At 39.2% G+C, this 19,415-nt stretch overlaps 1 protein-coding gene across 8 annotated transcripts in view; it reads right to left on the reverse strand.

Moving 5' to 3' along the window:
• Positions 1-19,415, reverse strand: part of PCYT1B (phosphate cytidylyltransferase 1B, choline) — a 126,699-nt gene that overhangs the window by 49,917 nt on the left and 57,367 nt on the right. For 7 of the 8 annotated variants that reach the window (XM_047076029.1, XM_047076024.1, XM_047076027.1 and 4 more), the window contains one exon: positions 14,371-14,487. The exons of the other annotated variant lie outside the window; for it this stretch is intronic. In XM_047076029.1, coding sequence (XP_046931985.1) covers positions 14,371-14,487 — 117 coding nt within the window. The remainder of the gene's footprint in view (positions 1-14,370; positions 14,488-19,415) is intronic. 8 annotated transcript variants of the gene reach the window in all.

Below are 19,415 nucleotides of genomic sequence, written 5' to 3' on the forward strand. Positions count from 1 at the left end.
CACACTTCTGTTCTCTGGACTGAGGTCCAGTCACTACACATCAGGCCACATACTCAAGAATAGGAAGTCATAAAACAGAAGATCTGATCTAGAGGAATTCATCCTTCTAACATTTCTTATCTTTCCTAGATCTCTGGTTCCTGAATCTCCACATGGGGGTTAATATCATCCACTATCAGCCTTAGAAAGGATTTTTTGAGGATTTACATAAAAGTACGTTGAAATAAACTGAACAAGAAATATTACTCATGATCTTATCCATAATTTTGGGGGGGGGGGCGTTGGTGAGGAAAGGCAACTTTCCTGAGTTTTCCTCCATGTCAGGAAGAAATGTCACTGTGGGTACAGTCCCTGTTCACCAATATCCCAGTGAAAGTCCTACAGCCATTCTATCCTGACTGCTCAAGAGGTTTTCTGTACACACAAAAAATTTTATAAGATTTAAGTATGCAATACCTGTTTTAAAAACAAAAATACAATTATTTCCTGGGAATCAAAGAACGACCTACATCCCAAACCCAATCTAGCCACAGAGTAAAGGCAGCCGTTGGCCACAGCCAGCATCCTGGGAAGACTTCTTATTGTAGCCCTCATGTGCTCGACCTCCAAATCATCCTCAAACCTGCTGCATCTGCATCCCGAGTGTGCCCAGAAGCCACATTCGTCTTACCACCTCCAGCACATTCACCTCCCCTCCTCTGGACTACTGCAGTGGCCTCCTGGCCAGGCTCTGGTTCCAGCCTTGCCCACCCCCAGCAGCTGTCCTCATCCACCAGAATGACCTTGAAACCTGCCCGACGGTCATTCTTGGGCTCAGAACCCTTCTCATCTCCCTCACAGTGAAAGGGAAAGTCTTCCAGGGGCCCACAGGCCACCACGAGTTCCACACCTCAGCCCATTCCTTGCCTCCGTGCTGTTCCTGAAGCCACCAAGAATGCTCCTGCTCAGGTCAGGACCTTGCACTTTGTATCCAACCTCAAACAGTAGTGCTCCAAATACCCACAGAGCTCGCTCCCTCCCTGGCCTCAAGGCTTCCCAGCCATCCAACAGAAATTGCCGTTTGGCAGTCGCCATCTTTTTCCCGCTTCACTTCTTGCCGTGGCACTCCTCATCATGGAACTCTCTTATTTTATTGTTGATGTTCTTCTACTAATATATATGCTCCCCGAAGAAAGGGACTTTTCTTTGTTTCATTTTCTGATGGCCCATAGTGGGCTTTTAACAAGTATTTATTGAATGAATTAATAGTGCCTGAAATATACAGATGCTCAATTAATGTTTATTATAATTTAAAATAACAGATATTTATCTGTAGGCACATTTCAACAACAATTATATATATAATATATATATATATATATATATATATATAAATATATATATATATAATTAAGAGACTGGTGTATCTCTAGATACACATGTATACCTATACATCCTTCCTGAGATGTACAGACATATATAGAATACAATATGGAAAACATTGTAGTGGTTTATGTGACCCAAACACCATCAACCATGTGGTGGGCTCAAAAACTTTGATGAACATCAGAGTTGCCTAAGGAACGTGCTAAATATAAAGATGCTTGGGTCCCACTCGCCGAGATTTTGATTCAGTGGGTGCTATGGTCTGAATGTCTCCCCACAAATTCATTTGTTAAAATCTTAACTTCCAAAGGTGATATTTAGGAGGTAGGCCTTTGGTGCTTAACTCTTGAGGTTGGAACCCGCACGAATGGGATTAGTGCCCTTATAAAGGAGACTCCAGAGTGCTCCCTTAGAATGTTCGACCATGTGAGAGAACAGCAAGAAGGCAAGACCTATGAATCAGGAAGAGGGCCCTCACTAGAGGGACACCATGTTAGCACCTTGATCTTGGAGTTCCCAGCTTCCAGAACTGTGAGAAGTAAACTTGTGTTGTTTTTAAGCTAGCCAGTCTGGGGTGTCTTGTTTAGGAGACCAAATGAACTAAGATACTGAGTCTAGAGTAGGGCCTAGGCAGCTCTATTTTTGACAAGCTTCAGGGATAATTCTGATGTATGCAACATTCAAAAGCCCCTGAAGCATGTTATGAACATCTTGAGTAAAGAACCCAGCCTGTTTTTGAATCACTCATCACTCCAGTTTGGGGGGGTGGGTGGTGGGTGGCAGATAGTAGGGCCATGATGACTATGTTATACTGATTCATTGAATGCACTGATTTATGACTATAAATAGCAATTATTTATGGGCCAAGATACCCAATTTAAATATTGATCTAAGACTTCTTAAATATTCAGTTAGGACTTTATTAAAACACTACCTCATCAATCATACTGAGCAGAAATGGATTTCAGATCCATCAATTTTCTATTTTAAACAACACCAAACTAGGCTGGGTCATATCCTCCCCGCGTTTTGAACCTGCACCTGAGCAATATGGTATAACTTTTAGATGACCGAAATAACGGCCTCCTGACAGAACACGAAGAAAACAAACAGGATGTTTATGTCAGTCCGGGGTCCTATTTTCATATCCCAGGAGTGACCTCAAGAAGCAGCTGAACATGCTGACCAGTTATTGTCTAAACATTAATTACGCCCAAAGCAGCACTGTTGTTCCTGAATCTTGGCAAATGCACACTGACAACCAGATGGAGACCTCTGAGCAGTGATGCTCCATGGATGAATTCACTGAGTTACGTGGGAGCTCGTACTGTAGCTAACCTATACTGGCAGCTCACTATGTTCAAAATGAAATATTACCAGTACTCTGTAGGAGAGAAAATTTAACATAAGGAATCAATCAACTTTGGAACCAAACAGACTTGGGTTCTAATCCCAGCTCTGCTCCTTGCTACAAGGAAAATTACTCAGTCTCTTAAGATTCCATCAACTGTCTTTAAAACATGGCAAAGTTTTGAAAATTGAATATGATGATGTGAGGAGTAATGCTCAAAAACATTTGCCATTTTTTTAAGAGTAGTATGAAACCATTACTGTGGATATTCATTTGTGTTTGGGGCTATCTTCCTGTTCCCACTCCAAGCAGGTGTCCAGCCTCTTGGAAGAAACTCTCCCATGGAAGCTGTGAAGTTAAAGTTGCTGGTACACACGCCTGCCTTCCTGGCTGCTGTTTTCTCCAAGCCAGAACTCCTTAGAGGAATTCTGTAAGGAAAGAGACAAAGAGAGAGAAGATTCCTCCAAATGAGGAAGAGGCCAAAAGTCTGAGGATCCCACGAGCAGCAGGGGCTGGTGGCAGAGCCTCACGAGGGATGACGACATGGAGCCCCAGGCACTGGGATTCCACACACTGCAGGCTCAACAGTGCTGGGCTCGAGACTGGAAAGCCCTCTCTTGTTTCTGTAAACATTTTAACATCTCGTTGGACTCCGCAGAGGTGAAGAGGGCCCAACAAGGACTGAGAGACTATTTCCCACCAGTCAGGCAAAGCGGAGTCTTAGCAGAATATTTCATTTCAATTAAAGTACAAGACAGCATAAACCCAAGTCCATGGAGTTTTTATGTCTACTATAGTAGGAATAGTGTCACCATTATTATTTTTTTATTCCCCTCCAATGAGGTATAAGTAGGCATTGGGTGACCCATATCCTTAAAAACTGTTTTAGGGAAAAAATTCTAATATAAATTTTAATTTCTTGACTTGTTTTTAAATGACACTAACTTTTTATTATTTAAGTGTTTATTCAAATTCTAGTTCACACTATAATATTAGTTTCAGGTGTACGTTATAGTGATTCAACAGTTCCATACAACACCCAGTGCTCATCAAGACAAGTGCCCTCCTTAATCCTCATCACCTATTTCACGCATCCCCCCACCCACCTCCCCTTTGGTAACCATCAGTTTGTTCTCTATAGTTAAGAATCTGTTTCTTGGTTCTCTCTCCCTCCCCTGACCCCCATGTTCATCTGTTTTGTTTCTCAAATTCCACATATGAGTGAAACCATATGGTATTTCTCTTCTCTGACTTATTTCACTTAGCGTAACACTGTCTAGCTCGATCCATGTTGTTGCAAATGGTAAGATTTCATTCTTTTTTATGGCTGAGTAATATTCCATTGTCTGTATATACCACATCTTTATCCATTCATCAGTTGATGGACACTTGGGCCCTTTCCTTAATTTGGCTATTGTAGATAATGCTGCTATAAACATCAGGGTGCATGTATCTCTGTGAATTAGGATTTTTGTAATCTTTGAGAACAAAACTAGTAGTGTGATTGTTGGAGCATAGGATAGTTCTATTTTTACTTTCTGAGGAAACTTCATACTGTTTTCCAGAGTGACTGCACCAACTTGCATTCCTACCAACAGTAGGAGAGGGTTCCCCTTTCTCTACCTCCCTGCCAACATCTGTTGTTTATTGTTAAATGATGTAACTTTCTTTTCATGTTTATTTTTGAGAGACAGAGAGAATGTACGAGCAGGGGAGTGGTGGGGACAGAGGATCTGAAGCAGGCTCTGCACTGACAGCAGAGAATCCAACGCAGGGCTCGAACTCATGAACCATGAGATCATGACCTGAGCCAAACCCAAGAGTTGGGCGTTTAACTGACTGAGCCACCCAGGCACCCCATGTTAGCAGTTAAATTAAAAAGAAAAAAGGGCTTTACAATTGGTAGTTTCAATTCGCTAAAATAATGTCAACAAGGTAAGCTTACATAAATGAATTTTCAAAGTATTACTGGTCATAATGCTTACAAAATTAGAAATCCAAGTATTATAATCATTGTACAAAACCATGGCATTTTGTGTCTGTTATTGCCTAAGGTTGAGAAATAGATTGTAGTGCTACCACTTATCACAGTTTCTGGTCTTTGAATCAATTATTTCTACCAAATACCAAGTATTATGCCGCCTTTCTGTGCACTCACCCTGACCAGAGTGGTTTCATGAGCAAAGCCCATGCTCCACCCAGGGGAACCCCTACAACAAACCTACCCATAGATGTCAGGGGCCCCACAATTAATATAGCAGGTTCTTTCAATTCACCCTAAGCATTTTATTTGCTGACTACACATATCACTGCAAGGGCCAGTCTTTCAACCAACAACAAAAAACACCTATTTGTAAAAGACTCCCTAACTTTCCTCAGTACAGAATTGTCTGCCATTAAGGTGGTTTGTGACACTCAAGATAGTCTAAAAGTAATGGTCTTCAAACTAGGACACACATACCCCTGGGGATACACAAAGACTTTTCAAATGATATCCAAACACAAGAGGCTTTAAAGGACTCAATTTTCAGATCCTCAGCTTCCAAGGGTATACTTTCTTAAAATTAATGGTCCCAGAGAAAGCCTCTGTGTCCAAAACCACCCTTACTCCACTATGCAAAAGGAAGACACCATCCGAATCTTACTCTGTTGCATGGCAAGGGGCAGGGGGTTAAGGCTTCAGGCCAAACCGAAGGGAAAGCTTGCTTAATGACTACAGCAAACACCATGAACCTCTAAAAGCTTCCTGTCCTAAAACATTTCTGTTACAGGTAAAGCCCGGTGTTACAAACTCATTATGGGAGAGTAAGGAATAATGCCAACTGTTGCCTAACAACTTTGCGTTTTCATTCCCCTAACTATTGTCAAAGGACATGAGGATCTTAAGCGATAAGACCCAGGAATTCAAAGCAAAAGGAGCAATGGAAAGAAATATTGAATGCTAAAATGGCTTTTTCATATGGTGAAGGGTAAGCATTTCCCCAGCTATTCTCAGCACTCACGGTGAGTCCCGGAAACGCCTTCTCTCTTTTAGTTCAGAGTAAGCATTTTTGCCAGCTATTCACTTCAAAATCAACTGCACAAGGCAAAGCTGCACAGGCTGATACTGCTGCATTTTAGAAATGTAGCTGGAATATTTTCTAGAATTATCATTTTTTTCAAAATACATTGGAATAAACATGTAGATAAAACATTTACATGCTTTTTTTCATATTTCATATGCATGCATTTTAAAAGGAAGTTAAAATCTATTTTATCAGATCACATTATAAAATATTTATTCCATTTACAGATAATGCTTATCCTATTTCTTCTTCTAAAAGGTGTATTATTTTATACCTTCTCCTATACAAAATATCTACTGCCAATTTATTTTTTTAGTAGTATATTCCCTTTTCTATTCTTAAATACATAGGAGAAGTATGTATACCCATGGTGTCTAATAAAGATAGGTTATTTCTGATTTTTACATTTGATTTTATTTAATTTTTCCCAAAAGTCAAACACCAGAGTTTAAGTACACACACACACACACACACACACACACACACACACACACATCGGTATTTAGAGAAGGAATAACAGGTCTTTTTACCATACGTCTCTCCTTATGAATATGGTATTATTTTACTTATAAATTACACTGCATCACTATAAATTAAGCATAGTGATTTGTTGTCTTGTTTGTAACTTATTATATTAGAGCTATATATCATTTTAATCTTGACTGATTCTATTTTATACAATGCATTTTATAATGTATTATAATGTATTTCTCAGTGTTTTTTATAAGACTTCCTGAAATACATTAACATATTTGAATTGACAAGACTTTTTCTTAGTTTCTAGGTTTTTGGCAGGTTTGACAGTGGGGACTAGCTTGGTTACTTAGGTTAGATGGTGTTTTCTGCAGATTTAGTAAACAAAAACCACAGCCCCAAGGTTTTTTGGGTTTTTTCTAAGTTTTAAGAAAATGATAAAACCATTTTATCAAAGATTAGTGGATTGACAACAGTGTAATGAAATTACCAATATTTCCATTTCCCCACCCCTTTCTCAGTGTATCTGGTTAAATAAGTTGCTTTCAAGTAAAAGAGTAAAGGTTAGAATTAAGAACCATTTGGTAAGTCTTGGTAAAGCCTTTTTGTTATACTTCCCAGAAAAAAAGAAAGCCAATGATTCTAATAGCTTGGAACACATCTTCCTGTGGGTTGGGTCATTTCTAACCCATTGCTTGCCTCAAATTCCGAAGAGAACCTTAATAAATTGTCACTTGATAGACCATTACAATTATTTTGTTGACAACAATAAATTCTTTTTGTGATACACGGCAAATAATTCAGGAGTTCAAAGACTGAGTGGCATCACTCTAACAAATTTCTTCCATTCCTGTCTAAATATTTGTGTAAACAAAATACTTCAGCACTGATATCTATAATAAGGAAAAATAGGAATAAACTCAGTGTTAAACCCTGTCTCATTCTAGCAGTGATATATTCATCCACAAATCACAAAATCCCAATCATTTCATTTAAATGTTAGAGAACAGTGAACAGGAAAAATTACAAAGAAAAACAATCTCAGGGCAAGCTAGAGGGAAAAAGCATCTTAGCTATAGACGAACAAGGATAAAAATTACAATAATGTCTCCACAGAAACAATGCAAGCAAGAGGAGAATGGAGTGAAATATTCAGTGTTGAGAGAAAAACTCCAACCAACCTAGAATTCTGCACCCTGTAAAATTATCCTTCAAAAGAGAAGAAATAAAGACCTCCTCAGACAAACAAAAATTGAGGGAATTTGTTGCGAGTAGACCTGCCTTGCAAGCAATGTTTTAAAAATTTCTTCTTTAAAATAAAAGTTATTTAGGGATAAAGAAAATGATGTAGGTCAGCAATTCAAATCTACATAAAGAAAGGAGAAGCATTCAAGAACCAATAAGGTAAGAGCAAACATTTCATTTCTCTTATTCTTAATTCATCTGGTAACAGTTTGTTCAAAATAATAACCACAACAATATATTCAGTTATGAATGAATGACTGTAATGACACATGAAAGGGAGGGGTAAGAAATATTTTGTTTTTATAAGGTACTTGCACTACTAGTAAAATGTTGTTTGAAAGTGGACGTGGGTTAGTTTAGACTATAAATTACAAACTCTAGGGCAACCACTAAAAAAGTGAAAAAAGAAGTGTAATTGATATGCTAAGAAAGGAGAGAAAATGGAATCATATCAAATGCTCAATTAAAACCACAAAAGGCAGGGGCACCTGGGTGGCTCAGTTGGTTGGGCTTCCGACTTCAGGTCAGGTCATGATCAGGTCAGTGGGTTCAAGCCCCGCGTCAGGTTCTGTGCTGACAGCACAGAGCCTGGAGCCTGCATCAGATTCTGTGTCTCCCTCTCTCTCTCTCTGCCCCTCCCCCACTCATGCTCTGTCTCTCTCTGACTCTCAAAAATGAATAAATGTTAAAAATAAATTTTAAAGCAGGCAGAGGCTACTGGGTGACTCAGTCAGTTAAGTGTCCGACTTCGGCTCAGGTCATGATCTTGCAGTTCATGAGTTTGGGCCCCGCATCAGGCTCTGTGCTGCCTGCTTCGGATTCTGTGTCTCCCTCTCTCTCTGCCCCTCCCCCACTCATGGTCTCTGTCTCTCTCTCTCAAAAATAAATAACATTAAAAAAACACCAAAGGCAGAACAAGTGTCAAAGACGGAAGCAGAAACAAAACACAAAGGCAACAAATAGAAAACAAAAAATATTGTATATATTAAAGCAACTATTTAAATAATCACTTGGAACATGTACAGTCTACATTTATCAATTATAAGACAGAGATTGTAGATCAAAAAATAAGACCCAACTGTATGTTGTCTGTAAGAAACCCACTTTAAATATGAAAACATATATACATTAAAGGTAAAGGAATCAAGAAAGATACAGCATGCTAACGCTAATCAAAAAAAGTGGAAACAGGGGCGCCTAAGTGGCTCAGTCGGTTAAGCGTTGGACTCTTGACTTGGGCTCAGGTCATGATTGCACAGTTCATGAGTTCAAGCCCTGCATTGGCTCAGCACTGTCAGCACAGCTCTCTCTCGCTTGCTCTCTCTCTCTCTCTCTCTCTCTCTAACCCTCCGCCACTTGCACTTTCTCTCTCCCTCTCAAAATGAATACATAAACTTAAAAAAAATGGAAATACTGTTTGAGTATGTCCTTTTAAAAAAAAGGTGAAAATAGCTACATCCATTTCAGACAGAGTAGACTCTAGAGCAAGGAAAGTTATCAAGAAGAGAGGAGCATTATATAATGATAAAAGTGTCAATAATCCATGAAGACATAGAAACCTTTAATGTGTACGTGCCTAGCAACCGAGAGTCAAAATATATGAGGCAAAAACTGAGAGAAATGCAAGGAAACACAGATGAATCCACTATAAGAGTTGGAAATTTTAATACCCTCTATGAGAAATGGACAGACCTAGCAGGCAGAAAATGAACAAGGACATAGTTTAAGTCAACAGCACCGTCAATCAGCTGAATAAAATTAATACTACAGACTACTTCATCCAACCACAGCAGAATACACATCGTTCTCAAGCTCACATGGAGCATTCACCAAAACAGACAACATTATGGGCCATAAAACATACCATAACACATTTATAAGAATAGAAATCAGGGGCACCTAGGTGGCTCAGTTGGGTGAGCATCTGACTTTGGCTCAGGTCATGATCTCATGGTTCGTGGCTTTGAGTCCCCCATTGGGCTCACTGCTGTCAGCACAGAGCCCACTTCAGATCCCCTGTCTCCTTCTCTCTCTGCCCCTCCCCCCTCTCAAAAATAAGTAAACATTAAAAAAAAGAATAGAAGGCATACAATGTCTGCTCTCAGACCACAATGGAATTAAGTTAGATATCAATAATGAAAACATAGGTGGAAAATCCCAAAATACTTGGAGATTAAATAGAACACTTTTTTTTTGATGTTTATTTTTATTTTTGAGAGATAGAGACAGAGCATGAGTGGGGGAGGGGCAGAGAGAGAGGAAGACACAGACCCCAAAAGCAGGTTCCAGGCTCTGAGCTGTCAGCGCAGAGCCCTACGTGGGGCTCAAACTCATGGAGATCACGTGAGATCATGACCTGAGCCGAAATTGGACACTTAACCGACTTAGCCACCCAGGCGCCTCTAAATAACACACTTCTAAATAACACATGGGTAAAAAAATAAATCTCAACAGAAGTATTTAAATATTTTGAAGTAAATGAAAATGAAAACACAGCTTATCAAAATGTGTGGAATTCAGGGGGAAAAGCTTAGAGGGAGATTTATAGCATTAAGTGCATATATTAGAAAAAAATAAAGCGTAAAAAGCCTAGATATCTAAAGTCAATAATCTAAGATTCCACCTTAGGAAACTAGAAAAAGAAGAGCAACTTAAATCCAGAGTGAGCATAAGAAATAATAAAAATCAGAACAGAAACTAATGAAATAGACAACAGGAATCAATAGAGAAAAATCAATGAACCCAAAAGCTGGTTCTTTCGAAATATGAATAAAATTTATAAACCTCTGGTTAAGCTAAGAAAAAAAGAGAAAACACACAAATTATTAATATGGGATATTAAAGAGGGGACATTTTTGCAAATCTTGGGGCCAGTGAAAGGATAATAAAGGACTATTATGAGCAACTCTGTGCCCACGAATTTGGTAACCTACACGAAATGGACCAATTCCTTGAAAGACACAAGCTGTCAAAATTCATACTAGAAGAAATACACAATCTGAATAGGCCTATATCTATTAAAAAATTGCATCAATATCTAATAACCTTCCAAAAGAGAAAACACCAGGCCCAGATGGGTTCACTGGTGAATTCTACCAGACACTTAAGGAATAAACTATAGCAATTCTCTACAATCTCTTCCAGAAGACAGAAGCAGAGGGAATACCTCCTAACTCATTCAATGAGGCCAGTACTAACCTAATACCAAAATCAAACAAAGACACTGCAAGAAAAGAAAACTCAGACCAAGTTCTCTCATGAACATAGATGCACAACTCTTCAACAAAAAACATCAAATCCAACAATGTGTCAAAAGAATTATATACCATGACCATGAAAAGACCATCTCTTTTCAACAAATGGTGATAAAAAAAACCTGGACACCACAGGCAAAACAAAATTACTCTAGACACAAATCTTATACTCTTCACAAAAATTAACTCAAAATGGTTCATAGATTTAAATGTAAAATGCAGAAGTATAAAACTCCTAACAGAAAAGCTAGACGACTTCGGGTATGGCAGTAATTTTTTAGATACAACATCAGAGACATAATTGGTAAACTGGATTTAGTTAAAATTAAAAACTGTGGCTCTGTGAAAGACAATGTCAAGGAAATGAGAAGATAGAACACAAACTGAGAGAAAATATTTGGAAAAGATAAAGGACTGCTGTCCAAACTATACAAGGAAGACTTAAAACCCAACAAAAAGAAAATGAACAACCAGATTAAAAAATGACAGAAGATCCGAACACACACCTCACTAAAGAAGATACACAGATGGCAAGTAAGCATATAAAAAGATGTTCAACATACGTCACCAAGGATTGCCAAATAAGACAACAATGAGATACCACTACATACCTATTAAAGTGGCCAAAATGCAAAACATCAACACCATCAAATGCTGGTGAAGATATGGAGAAATGGCAATTATCATGCACCTGCTTCAGGAAATGCAACATGGTACAGCCACTTTGGAACAGTTTGGCACTTTCCTACAAAACTTAACACACTCTTAACATACAATCCAGCAATAATGCTCCTGGGCAAAGAAGTTGAAAACCTATGTCAACGTAAAAATTTGCACATGGGTGTTTATGGCAGCTTTATTCATAATTGCCAAAACTTGGGAGCAATTAAGGTGACCTTCAGTAAGTAAATGGATCAACTGTGGTACATCCAGACACTGAAGTATTATTCAGCAGTACAAAGAAGTGAACTAACAAGCCATGAAATACATGGAGGAACTTTAAATGCATATTACTATGGGCAGTGAGGAGGGCACTTGTTGGGATGAGCACGGGGTACTGTACGGAAACCAATTTGTCAATAAATTATATTAAAACTAACTAATTAAATAAATGCATATTACTAAGTGAGAAAAAAGCCAAGCTGACAAAGGTACATAATGTATACTTCCAATTACATGGCGTTCTGGAAAAAAACAAACTATACAGATGGTAAGAAGTGGTTGCCATGGGCCGGGAGGAGAGAAGGATGAATAGGCAGAGCACAGGGAATTTTTAGGGCAGTAAAACTAATTTTGTACAGTATTACAACGGTGGATACACGTCATTATACATTTGCCAAAACCCACAGAGTGTACAATACCCAGAGTGAAGTCTAATGTAAACTATGGACTTTGCTTGATAATGGCGTGTCAACGTGGGTTCCGTGGACTGTCACAAATGTTTCACTCTGGTGGGGGATGTTGACAGTGGTGGAGGCTATGCATGTTGGGCTATGTGGGAATTCCCTGTACTTGCTGCTCAATTTTGCTGTGAACGTGAAACTTCCCTTAAAAAAAGTTTATTGATTTTTGAAAATGTCAATATTGATAATATTATAGAAATTACATCTTTCACAAGTATTTAAACTTAGGACAGAAAATTTTAGATGTCAACTTACAAATTTGCAAGAAAAGGGGCGCCTGAGTGGCTCAGTCGGTTGAGTGTCCGACTCCGGCTCAGGTCATGCTCTCACAGTCCCTGAGTTCAAGCCCCGCATAGGGCTCTGTGCTGACAGCTCAGAGCCTGGAGCCTGCTTCAGATTCTGTGTCTCCCTCTCTCTCTTCCCCTCCCCTGCTTGCACTCTGTCTCTCTCTCTCTCTCTATCTCTCTCTCAAAAATCAATACAACATTTAAAAAAATTTTTTTTTTAATTTGCGAGAAGGTATACAGTTTTTCAAAATTCTTTTAGGGTTTGTGGGGAACAAAGTTTGAAGACTCCTAGTCTAAGACAATGGTTTTCAACAAGGGCCTCATCATCCCCTATGAAGCCATTTCTGGAAATTTATGGGGCATCTTTCGTTGTCACAGTGACTGAAGACAGCTACTGGCATTTAGTGGGAAGAGCGCCAATGAAGCTAAACATCTTGCAAGGGGTGGAGCAGCTCCAGAGGAGATTTTTACCACAACACGCAGGATTTGCGAGTGCCCCTGCATAATTATTTTAAGCCATTTGAGTCTAGAACTTTGTTTTACATATAATCGCACAGTATTTCTGGAATAGCTGTGATAGAGGCTGAATTTTGGAGGAAGACAACTACCACACACAAAGGGAGACCATACTTTCTCTCATCCACACTTTTACCAAAATGTGTTTGCCATGGCAATGCCACTCATGGTGACCGAGCTCCGATACCACACACCCCTCTATCACCTTTAACATGATCACCTAGAGCCATGGCTAGCGTTCCCACATGTGACCCACATCTAACCACCTCCAAACTTGGGTCACCAAAACACTGCAGAGGTCTCCCAGGGGCCTCAGCAGCATCGGACCACACTCCGGATGGTAGCGTTCTTTCCAGAAATGGCTTTCCACTCAAGATAAAAAGAAATGAAGAAGAGATGGGTTCTCTGCCTGCCTTGGGTTTCCTCTGCATGTCCAGTAATCGTTGCCTTTTATCATCTCTTCCTTCTGGAAAGAACTCCATTCAATAACCACGTGCTCACCATCCTCAGTAAAATGTGCAGAAAGGTGCCTCTCAAATATCCAAAAGGTAGTCTTAAACTTAGAGAAGGTAACAAAATATTTTTTAAAAAGAGAGGCACGGTCTCTTACCAGCACCTTTTCCTTCACTGTACAGGCGTGAGGGTTGATGGTGCCTAATTCATGTAATGGCATAAAATCTGATCACAATGAAAGGGTATGGTGCTTCCAGAAGCTACAAGGTGAGATACAGGTCTCCCTAGTCAGCCACTATTCCTTTTACCCAAATTGAAATCAGTAGGCATTCTGGAGGGGGGAAATTTCAATCCACATCTAACCACCCTTCTTCCAGAAGCTTATGAACTAACTCATTTCCTTCATTGTGAACTAGGATCACCCAGGCATATCAATCTCCATTTCTTTAACACACTGTATGTAAATGCCATTAATTGGGGTTGTTGTAAGCAACAACCATTAGCTCAACATCATCCCAAAACCTGTGGGCCATACAAAGGAAACAGACAATGACCTTGTTTACCCTTAATCATTCTTAAGCCCCAGCTCTCTATGCTTTGAAATCAGAATAATATTGCTTTTCTCCTAGCCCTCTAGAAAATTTTAGAAACAGAAATTGGTTCATGCGTCAATCACAAGAAGAAAGGCATTAGTGGAAAACATGAAGCCGTTGCACATGATGGTGTTATTAGTCTGTCCCTCTCTGGGAATCAGTGGTGTATAATCCCATGAAGTAATTTCCCCTATGGCTTTTTAAACATCCGTTTAAATTTCAGGCAGCAAACAAGTGAGCCAGTATTGGCTGAATTGGGAGTAATAACAATGTGAGATTTTAATAATGGAACTCTGAAAGGGGTCCTTTTCAGGGAGCACATTATAAAGGAATTTTCTAGACAAAGAGAAAAAGCAAATCTTACCTCCAACCAACAAGTAGCTGTTGGGAAACAGTGTTTTTGCTTGCATAAGTGCCCTTGCATGACCTGAGTGGAAGAGGTCAAATATTCCATCGGCATAAACTCTGACAGGCCTGTCAACTGTGGGAGAAAGAAAGTATCATCAACAGAACTTCAGAGTAAGGAAGCCCAGTTACCTGATTCTTCCAACATCAGTTGAGCACTGTAAGAAAGTTTACGTGGATAAAACACAAGGTCTGTGTACCATCAGTCTCTTATTGGTGCATGCAATTACTTCATTCTTGAGTCTGGCAGCGCTGAGTGAGGGCTCCCAAGACCTGTGCCCAAAGGCAGTGTTGTGCAGGGGTCTGCTCATTCTGCTTAGAGAGACTGGTGTGCATCTGTCCTCCCAACTCCAAGTCATTTTGGCAGCCTGAAATCAGCTGGGGTAGTATTTACACCACAGAAATTGGCAAACGCTACAAATCTGGGCGTATTTCCCTCCGGAGGGCCAACCGTTCAACATTTACCAGCATACCCTGCACAAAGGTCACTACCTAACCTCTCTGGCATCATAAGGGATGGGGGCAGGGCATGTGCCCCAAAGACAGAAGAATCAGGGTGCAAAAGTTACATGTGGGGGTGGTCCTCAGGGTTGCTGGCCAGCGACCAACACTACAGTCCCTCTGAGGGAGAAAGGTCAAGAGTGAAGTGGCCTCAAGAGATATTCTCACTGTGGCATATGGTATTCTGGGAGGAGCCATTCCATGATGAAGAGGGACACAGTTTATCACAGCTCCTGGGAGCCAGGAGACTGTACCAGAAACTACAGGATGACACTTGGCTGAGAAAGCCCAAAGACCCACCCCCTCAAGTAAGATGGAGACACAGTGGGGAGAGGGGTTGAGTGACAACTTTTACCCATTCTGGACTCTCAACAAAGGAACTACAAAGTGAAAATATGGCAAACTACAAGCTAAATATGGCAAACTGAACACATACACATTTATCTCTACTTCTTCCCAAATACAAGAATTACAGAGAAAGACTTAAAAAGGTACAATCCCCCCCCAAAAAATTGTAAAAAATTAAAAGGTTTAATTCCCCAAGGGCAGAGGAAACAACAAAGGCAATGACAGTAGATGAGAGAAGTCCATAACATTTTGGCAAGTTGATTGTCAAACGCTTAGTGTCTAAAGGAAATAAGAATCAGGGTTAGGGCAGGTAGGGAAAGGGACTGTTGACTTGTTAGGCTTATAAAAAAAAACCTAGGAGTCCTACTGATTTTTAAAACTACCTACATGTATTCTAATGATGTTGTAAAAATAAATTAAAAAAAAAAGAAATCAATGCAAACTTCTGTTGAATGATCTGTAAGACAGATTTAAAATTGTGATGATTTCTTGATGTAGTATAACCTCATTAATTTGGAATATAAATTAAAAGGAATGTTCCATTAATAGATTCAGATGGTACAATGTTTCTAATAAATTAAATTTCTCTAATAAAAAAAACTCAAGAGACTTTACGTCAGATAGGGAATTGCAATTATTCCCAATTATACACCATCTTGAACAAACAGAATTGCCTTCACAGGATTATACCAGATTCTAAATAAGCCATGGTAAATAGAAAACGCTTTGAAATAACAAACTGTCTAATGAGGGATCCTTGGTTTCAATGCTCTTATTCAATTTGAATTCAATTGAGGAAAATTTGTTTTAAGATATAAATCCCTGGGGAAAGCAGATGGCAGTTTTGCAAAACTTTTTGTTATTGATTCAGAGGTGATCAAGATAAATGATTTCAGGAAGCAGGGAGGAAAGAAAAGTAAAGAAAGATGACATAATTACCGAGAGAAAGACCATTTAGTAAATCTTTGAAGAGTATTTGTGGGGTTGATTTTGCAATACGCTCACTTTTTAAAATTGTAGTGTGTCAGCAATTTCCAGACTGGGAAACCATGTGGGCCCAAAAGAAAAAAAAAACAAAAAACACCCCCCCCCAAAACCAATCTCTTCAACAAAGGAGCACTTCAAGAAAAAAAAAAAAAGACAAAGATGGAAGTGGCTGTGCAGATTAGAGATTTAAAACACTTTCCAACATACCGAACGTATGGATATTATTTGGATTTGGGTTCAAAACAACTATAAATAAACGATGACATAAGGTAACTGGAAATTGGAACACTGCTTATTTGGTGATATTAAAGAATTACTGTTATTTTTTAGGTGCGATAATGGTATAGGGAGAAAGAAAGTATCATCAACAGAACTTCAGAGTATAGGGGTCATGCTTTGAAAAACTGGGTTTTTAAGACATGTATACAGAAATACTTACGGATGTAATGATAGAAAGCTTAGGACGTTGTTTCAAATAATTCAAGAGGGGGCAGAGGATGCGGGCATGCGGGGGCAAGACCGGCATTGGTGGGTGGGCGTTAGGTATAGATAACAGACACATGAAGGTTCATTATATTGTTCTACTTTTGTGTATGTTTGAAATGCTCTATAATAACTTTTTTAATACAGTGTGGCTTTTTTTAGTTTCTATGCTTATTTGTTTTGATCTTTTGTTTCAGGTTTTTCTGGACATCCTTTTAGGCACTTGGGAATTCTCCAGGGCATTTATGTTGGGAACCACTGGCCTGTGAAGCTGGGGGTTTTGTGATGATCACAAGTGAGAACACAACTATTCCACGGCCATGGTGGAGAGACCTTAGGGTGGGTCCCAGGGATCCCTGCCTCCTGGTGTTCATGCCTTTGTGTGATTTCCTCCCTTTGAAATGTGACCGGGACCTGGAAGTTTTCTAACCAGTTGAATATGGCAAACACGATGGATGGCACTCCTATAATTATGTTATCGTAGAGAAGATTCCATACTGCTAGCGGACTCACTCTCTCTTGGTGGCTTTGAAGATGCCAGCTATCATGTTGTGAGAGGGTCACATGGTAAGGAACTGCAGGTGACCTCTAGGAGCTGAAGGTGGCCTCCGGCTTACAACCAGCAAAAAGCTAGATCTTTAGTTTTACCATTGCAGGCAAACAACCCGTGTGAGCCCAGAAGCAGATCTATCACCATCAAGCCTCCAGATGAGAAATGGGCCCTGGGTAACACCTTGAATACAACCTTGTAAGACCCTGAGCGGAAGACTCGGCTAAGCCAGGCTCCCAGCCCACAGAAATTATGACATAATCAATCTGCATTGTTTTAAGCCACTAATTCTGTGGCAATATGTTATGCAGCGTAGAAAATAAATACAATGGCATCATAAATTTTCTTCCCACAGACTATTATAAATTTTTATAAGTATTCCAAATAAATTCCTATTAATCCTGAACTGACAGAGTAAAGTCAATCAGATAAATGTGATGTTCTTTTTTTTTTTTTTTAATTTTTTTTTCAACGTTTATTTATTTTTGGGACAGAGAGAGACAGAGCATGAATGGGGGAGGGGCAGAGAGAGAGGGAGACACAGAACCGGAAACAGGCTCCAGGCTCTGAGCCATCAGCCCAGAGCCCGACGCGGGGCTCGAACTCACGGACCGCGAGATCGTGACCTGGCTGAAGTCGGACGCTTAACCGACTGCTCCACCCAGGCGCCCCAATAAATGTGATGTTCTGATAAAATGCCTATCTGTACGCCACAGGCTGATGGCCAAGTTTCAAATAATTTCAATATAATAAACTACACCCAACACCAAAAGGATGCTGAATATGTGCTTGAGAATCAGGGATGCAAATGATGACCACAGTATAGCACTGTGGGAAAATCTCATCATTTTAACTGCTTGGATCTTATAATCCAAATTTTCTAACTTATTCAGCACTTATACACAAATGAAATGGTTAAGGGGGCTATGCCTGCCTCACATCTCACACCATATATGAAAATTAACTCCAAATGGATCATAGACCTAAATGTATGAGCTAAAGCTGTGAGGCTTCTAGAAGAAAACAGGAGAGAATCTTAGTGAGTATGGGTTTGGCAAAAATTTCTTGAATAGGGCCCTAAAGGACACACCATAAAGCTAAATAAATAAATAAATTAATTAATTAATTAAAAAAATTGGGCCTTACTTCAAAACTCACATCTTTACATTTTTACAAAAATTCATACACTGGAAGAAAATATTTGCAAAATGTCTATCTAAGACTTGTGTCTAGAATACAAAAGAACTGCCAAAACTCAATAATGAGACAAATACCTCATTTTAAAAAGGGCAAGAATATTGAACAGACACTTCACACACACACACACACATATATATATATATATGTATATATATGGCAAATAAGCTCATGAAAAGATCTTCAATATCACTGGTTATCGGGGAAATGTAAATTAAAGCGGGAGTGATATACTACTTCATGTCCCTAGAATGGGAAAGAATTTAAAAACATATCAACCATACCGGGGCGCCTGGGTGGCTCAGTTGGTTAAGCATCTGACTTCGGCTCAGGCCACGATCTGGTGGTTTGTGGGTCCAAGCCCCATGTTGGGCTGTGTGCTAACAGCTTGGAGCCTAGAGCCTACTTCAGATTCTGTGTCTCCCTCTCTGTCTGCCCCTCCCCTGCTCACTCTCTGTCTCTCTCTCCAAAATAAATAAACATTAAACGATTTTTTAAATAAACACTTAAAAAATCAAACAAAACTTCATTGCCCTTTCTTCGAACTCATGGTGCCTTCTAGAAAACTACATTCCAATATAAATTTTTTAAAAAGAGAGATTGGTACTAAACATCTACTAATTATGGTAACTAGTATTGTTTTTGTGTACAACTGACGTGTAAGAAGGGTGGCAGAAAAATTAATCTTTAAAGATCTAATAGTTACATATTTTCTCAAGTTTATGATAGCTTTATGTAAACTTTCTAATTTCCTTCTACTTATAGCCCAGCATTTACTGACAGTGATTGATGTTTACTTTCTCAATACATTAAATTTAAATTTTTTAAAAAGTATATTTAAAGAAAAATTAAGTAAATTATAGTACAGGTGCACACAAATAAGGCAAAATTCATTAAGGTAGTTCTTGAAAAATTAATTTGGCAAACTACACACCGTG

This window comes from Lynx rufus, unplaced genomic scaffold (genome assembly GCF_022079265.1).
Source record: "Lynx rufus isolate CCGP_SWC_20201006 ecotype Redwood Valley unplaced genomic scaffold, mLynRuf1.p SCAF_14, whole genome shotgun sequence".
Classification (NCBI taxonomy): domain Eukaryota; kingdom Metazoa; phylum Chordata; class Mammalia; order Carnivora; family Felidae; genus Lynx; species Lynx rufus.